Below are 7,758 nucleotides of genomic sequence, written 5' to 3'. Positions count from 1 at the left end.
AAATAAAAAAAAAAAAATAAAAAAAAAAAATAAAAACATTTTATTTTATATGCAATATTTTAAATATTTATATATATATATATATAATATAATATTTAAGACACTGTAAATTTATCAAATATTTTATAACTTTTTATAAAAATATATTAATTAGCATTTGGTTCTATTTGAAAAATCACTAAAAGTTTTGTAATAAAATCCATTTAGTTTATTTATATTATTTATTTTATTTATTTTATGTTTTTAAACTGTTAATAAGAATGTAGAATTATAAGTTCATTTTAAAATAATATATTCATAAAAGAAATGAAATACAATAAATTATTATAAAAAAAAAATACAAATAAAATAAAGTAGCCATATATATATATATATATATATATACATATATTTTATTTAATAAATATATGAATAAACACCTACATATTATTAAACTATATCATTAATCCAATCAGTCAAAATAGAACATGTTTCCTTATTATCTGGCTCAGATGATAATGCGTGTGATCCATAATTTAAAATGTGAGCACACAAATGCTTATAATTTTCCTCATCATCTTTATTTTTGAAATCAAATGTTTCCATATTTTTTCTTATTTTATAATTTTTATAATGTCCGTGAATACATGGTTTCCATAAAATGTCTTCATCTCTTAATTCTTGACCTGATAAAACTACAAAATTCTTTTTATGTTTACACGATTTATCAATATCATCATACGAATCTTCAGATGTGGTATTTTTAAAATCCATGTGTGATATGTTTTTAAATATTTTTTCATTATTTTTTATTTCTTCTGTATTATTATAATTATCATTATAATCATTATCATCACAATCATCACTCTCATAATTATCACCATTAAAACAATTTAATGATACCTTTTTTTTCTTATTATTATTATTATCTTTATTAATATTTAAATTTTTTTCTTCATCTTTTTTGTTATATATATTAACCATCTTATTCACAAATTTTAAAGATCCAATTGGGTCTACTATGCGATCAAATTTTGATTGAAATATTATAATATCTATATCGCTTTCATCTATATAATTTAATATCTTATCTGTCATACATGAATCAGCACCTAATACACATTCTAATGCAATACCACCTTTTAAATCATCGTAATAATAATAAGGATCCATAATATCATCCAATGTAATCCAATGATATTTTCTTTTTATATTATAAAATTTTAATTTATAAAGAGGTATAATTTTTCTAAGAATAGATCCTAGCCCTACCATAATTCGATTTCGTAATGATTTCTTTTCGTTGTCAACACAAATCATGGGTGATACAAGTGCTAAACCTTTAATATATTTTTTCCATTCCTTATTTTTTTCATATAAATGTTCAAACATTTTTATAGTAATACATCCCCCCATAGATGAACCTAACAGTATTATGGGCCTTAATTCATTTTTCATTTCCCATTCATTTATAAATATTTCTAATGCCTGAACAGCATCAGTAACAAAATTATCAAACTTTTCAACAAAACATCGTTCATTTCTTGATGCATCTGATAACCCATGTGATTGAATATCAATTCCACAAAACGTATATCCATTTTCATTCAATGACTGTACCCAACTATTTTCATAAGATAAAGTTCTTTTACCACAATCACAATAATTACAAAGACCACATTTCGAACAATAATATAAGTTCCTATAAATATCATAATCATTTTCATTTTCATCATGTAATAAAACATTATCGTCATCAAGGAGTTTTCTAATATCATTTTCATTATTATTATTATTCTTATCCTTTATATCACTTGACAAATTATCTCTAGAAATTAAGTTATCGTCCACCTTTTTATCACAAATATTATTTTCTTCTATTTCAAATATATTATTCGATTCACAAACGTCCATTTCCATATTATCATTTATACAGTATTCTTCGTTTATCTCTTCATTTTCATTTACCCATATAGGTCTACCATAATAAATCAAATATTGATTACGTAAATGTGATCTAATGCCATGTAATGCAAAAATATATGCTTTGGGTTTTTCTGTTTTAGCCTTCCATGTATATCTAGCTATTTTTAAATTTTTATTGTTGGTAAAAAAATCTATATCTGGATTATTATCATCATAAACAATCTGATATTCTTTTTTACGAATTACTTTTTCTAGTATATTATTATTTTGATCATTTAAAATTTTATCCTTATCACATTGTATATTTTTAATAAATTCATTTAATTCATATAAATTACTTTCATTGTTATTTTCACAAAGTGTAACATCTGTTTTCTTATTGTAATTATATTCATTTGAATCATCAAATTTATCTTTCTCGGTATTCCTACTACCTAAATAACGTTTTATTGAATGCTCCTTATTGTCATATATCAAGCTCTGTAATAAAAAAATATTATTCACAAAGAAATAATTATGTATTCAAATATATATATATATATATATATATATATATATATATATATACAAATAAATACATATAGGTAATGTCATAATATACATAGGTAAAATAATATTCTAAAGCTATATCATATTTATATTTTTAATTATACATATAATTTGTTTTAAAAAATAATATATATACATAAATGTATATATATATATATATATATATATATATTGACTATGTATTTTATATACTATGTAAATCTAAATTATTTTACCTTTAATGTTTTGTATAATACTACAAAAATAATTATTTGAAATGTTATCCAAAAATACGTTGCCATTATTATATTTCCTTTTTTTATTATTATCAATGGTCTTGAAGAAAAGCACTATGTGAACAATATACGTTAAACAAAATAATTCAATCATAATAAACTAATAATCATTTATTGGTACATATTATATTTCTAAAAATCATATAAATCTACAACAATTTTCAACTTCTTTTTATTTAGAAAAAATATAATATTTATATTTTTAATATACAAATTTAATTATTATCTAAATCAAAATTTATATATATTATAAAATTTATGAAAAAAAAATAAATATATATGTGTAAGAAAAAATAAATAATTATAAAGAATAAATTAATAATGTTATATCATTACATGTATATAAATAAATAAATATATATATATATATAGCAGAATGGTAAAAGATTTTTTTTTTTTTATTAGGATTATAAAATAAATTAATTAAAAATATAAGTAAATCAGATGTCTAAAATATATATTAATAAATTACATTTAATCATAAATAAACAAAATAATAAAACAAATATAAATTTACAATTTATATATTCATATAATATTTAATTAATAAAAAAAAACAAAAAAAAAAAAAAAAAAACCTTATTCTATATAATTATGTATTTTAATTCTATAATTACAAAACAAAAACAAAGAAAAAGGAAATAAATAAATGATCTAAATAAACAACCAAATAGATATATACATAAAGACAAATATTTATTACATTATTATGTCAAAATAATATTATATAAAACAAATAATGGTACTTTACCTTACAATATATATATAATTTATTTTGTTTATATTAATAAATCATAATTCTTATTAATTATTCATATAATTTATAATTATTGATTATTCTAAACATTTATTCTTATATATATATATATATATATATATATATGTTATAATATTTAGATTTCAATTGTTATACAAAAAAAAAAAAAAAAAAATTTCAACAATCATTTGATCTAATCTATATAATGGAATTTTTAAGACGATTATAATAATTTTTAAACTTTTTATTAAATCTAGTATAAATTATTAATTATTTAAATTTTTTTTTATATATATTTACAAAATCATTATAAATATAAATTAAGTCTTTTTTTATTATATAAATAAAAATTCTTTTTTATTTATTTTATTTTATTTTTGTAATAAAAAAAAATAAACAAATATAAACAGTATAAAAAAAGTTAAGGGTTATATTCATCCTTTTCTTTTTTTTTCTTTTTTATTTAATAAGACTACATTTTATATTTATATAAATACATTTATATTATTTCATTCAGTTGCATGACAAATAATAATATAATATATACTTAAATATAAAAGTCAACAATGAAAAAAGTACAAAAAAATAATAAAATAAAATAATTTAAAAAAAAAAAAAACTTATAATATATATTATATATATAATATATGTTATTATATTGTTATAATACATATGTATATATATTATAGAGAGCAACCTTTTAAACATTGTTTTATTTTTCATATAATATTTCAAATTTATATTTAAATCTCTATATTACAAATATATTAATATAACATACATTGTTTTATAAATGTTTTATATAAATAAATAATATAATTCAATAAATGAAAAATAAAAAATAAAATAAAATAAAATAAAATACAATAAAATTATTTTTAGTATTATTTTATAAAATATAAATAATTGCAACAATCAGAAAAAATCAAACAAATTATTAATATGATTATATATATATATTTTATATATTTCCATAAATAATATACCAAAAAGAAATAACATGAAGAAATATTTATTCCATATATTATAGAAATATTTTCCTTTATATACATTAATATTTTGTTCTTAAAAATAACATATAACAATAAAATATTATATATATATATATATATATTATGTTGAAAATGTAATAATAATTTATATTGAAGTGATCCAATGTTATTATAATTTTTTGAGTGTAGGTAAAAAAAAATAATAATAAATAAATAAATAATTAATTATACCCATTTTCAATTCTTTTTTTATTTGTTACTCCATTATATTTTATTATGTAAAATGTAATTTCAAAAAAAATTAAATATAAAATAAAATAACACAAATAATATGAATAACATATATAGGTATAGGTTCATTAAAAACATAAAAAAGTATAAAAAAAATACATGTACACCAAAAAAAATACAATTATATTTTCAACGTTCGTTATTATGAATAATAATAATATAAATATATATATATATATATATATATATATATATATATATATGATACATAATTTTTAAAACTTATCTTTTGATCATTATTTAAACTATATATGTAATAATTTAACTTATATATATGTAAGTATTTCTCATTTTAATTACAATTTTTAATATCCTTTTTTTTTTTTTTTTTTTTTTTACTTCTTTTTTTTCAAATATATAAGACATTTTCAATATTTCTTTTAACTATATGCAAAATAATTTTGGATATGTATATAATATATTAAATTTAAAAAAAAGTGTTATAATAGATCCTCTTGGATTTATATGTAAAGCACGTATATTATATCTTATGTTTTATATTAATTATTCCAATAAATATAAGCAGATAAAAATTATAATGGTGTATTTATAAGAGTGTAACTTTTGATTGAGACCTTATAAAATTATCATGAAAATAGGAAAAAGGATCATATTATATTATATATTATAAAACCAAAAATATTTTGTCTATTTTTAATATCAAAAGTAATATTTGAAGTAAATTTGAAAGTAAACGTTATTGTTTTTATGTTAATAAAAGAAAAGAAAAAAAAAATATATTAACCAAGGAAAATATATTATTAAAATAAATGAAAGAATCGCAAATATGTATGTTTAAAAATAAACTATTATATATATATATATATATATATATATATGTGTGTGTGACTCATATTTTTTTTTCTTTTAATATAATGGTAATTCATGCATTTTAAAATTTAATATTAAGCATATATAATATACATACTTCAACATTATATATATATATATATATATATATATATATATAGTAGTAATATATTTATAATTCATATGGCTGTTATATTTTTAATTATATAATTTTATTTTATTTTATTTTTTTTACATTTCTTCGTATTTACCCATATATAATAATATAATAATTAAATATATTTTAATAAAATATAGATATTTTACATATTAATAAGGAAATAATGTTTCAAAGAAGGGACTTTTAAGTATTAAAAGTTATTCAAATAATATACGCTGCTGCGCTTAATATTATATAAATATTGTACATTTGATCAAAAAAAAAATATATATATATATATATATACAACATATTAATATTTATACACTGAATAATTTCTTTTACACTTTTATTATTTTTATATTTTTTTATTGAATTAACAAAAAAATACACTCATATATATTCATTCATTTTTTAAATATATGAACCCAATGGTATCCATAATTTATATTCTTATTTATAAAATAAACGGAAAAGGTTTATGCTTATTATAAGTTTGTGAATTAAAAATATTATAAGAAAAATTATGTAGAGAAAAAAAAATTATTTATATATTATAATATAATATAATATTATTTTATTTTCCCATATATAACAATAAATAATCCTTAAAATATGTTATTTCCATATTAATACAAAAAATATTTAAAATATTCAAACAATTAAATATTAACATAGTGAAAAAAAAAAAAATAATAAATTATATATGAATATATATATTTTTTGGTTTTCTGCAAGTATCCCTAAAATATTCACACAAATAAATGTAAAATATTTTTTTTTATTTTATTAATTTTATATTTCATAATTGTTATCATAAATATATAAATATATAAAAAAATTAACACTATGAATCTTACATTTTTTAAAATATTTTCCTTTTTATTTATTATTGTAACTTTATACTCTTTACAATATGTAATAATATAATACAAAAATATGTATATATATATATATATATATATTATTTATTTTATGTTTTTATTATATTCATATTATTTATATAATAGGTATTATAAATATCATAATTCTTCTTTGGAAGTGAAAAATATATCTATTTTTTTTTTGTTTTTTTTTTTTATTCCTCTTTTATAATGTATTTTAAAATTTCTTCCCTTTATAGATAATATATAAAAAATGGAATAATGTACATAGAAAAGGAGATACTAATTCACATGTTAAATTCATCAGGATTTTAGGGGAAAATAAATTAAAATATAATAGACAATCTTATCCTGAAACTAAGTATAAGGAGATACAAAATAAAAAAAAATGTAAAACACGTAAAATAAAAGATAAAGAAGTAAAAAAAAGGGAAACAACGTTAAGAACAGGTATAAATAATAATATGCATAATTCTCATATTGATTTTGATGATGAATTTGATTCTGATAGATGTTTTCTTTCTTATATATTTTGTTGTATAAATAGATAAATAAAATAATATACGATAAAATACTTTATATAATATATATACATATATATATATTTATCGATAAAAAATTACATTAAGACTTTTTACATATGGTTGTAAAAAAAATTATAATAAAAAATTCTAGATTATACCTATATTATATATAAAAAATCTGTTTATAATATTATAATTATTAAAAGATACTTAATATATATATATATATATATATTACTTAAATATCCATAATAATAACAATCCCTTCCTATGCTTTATTAAATCCTTTAAAATATTTTATATATAATATTAATAATAATTCTTATATTATTACACATTAGTATAACTTGAAAAAAAAAAAAAATAAATAAATAAATAAATAATAAATAAATTCATAAATATGTAGTGTATTTATTTAAATAACATTAACACATATAAAACATATAAAAAAAAAAAGAAAAATTTCACTTTATAATATATTAGGTAAATAAAAATATATTAATATAATTAAACAATATATATTAGATATATATTCTATTTTTCTAATTAAATATTAAAAAATGTATTCGTAAGAAAAACAAAAAAATCATATTTATATTGATAATTATATATATAATATATAAAAAAAAAAA

At 15.7% G+C, this 7,758-nt stretch overlaps 1 protein-coding gene across 1 annotated transcript; it reads right to left on the bottom strand.

Annotated features, from left to right (window-relative positions):
- Positions 1-429: 429 nt before the first annotated feature.
- On the bottom strand, positions 430-2,735 carry PGSY75_0028100 (putative alpha/beta hydrolase; the record flags this gene model as incomplete). The annotated part of the gene is made up of 2 exons (XM_018783422.1): positions 430-2,385; positions 2,670-2,735. 2 exons carry the CDS (start codon positions 2,733-2,735, stop codon positions 430-432), a joined length of 2,022 nt encoding a protein of 673 aa, XP_018638756.1.
- Between the last annotated feature and the right edge of the window lie 5,023 nt (positions 2,736-7,758).

This window comes from Plasmodium gaboni, assembly GCF_001602025.1.
Source record: "Plasmodium gaboni strain SY75 chromosome Unknown, whole genome shotgun sequence".
In the NCBI taxonomy this organism is placed as follows: Eukaryota; Apicomplexa; class Aconoidasida; order Haemosporida; family Plasmodiidae; genus Plasmodium; species Plasmodium gaboni.
Note: the sequence above shows the minus strand (reverse complement) of the source record. Positions and strands in the feature narration are given on the sequence as shown.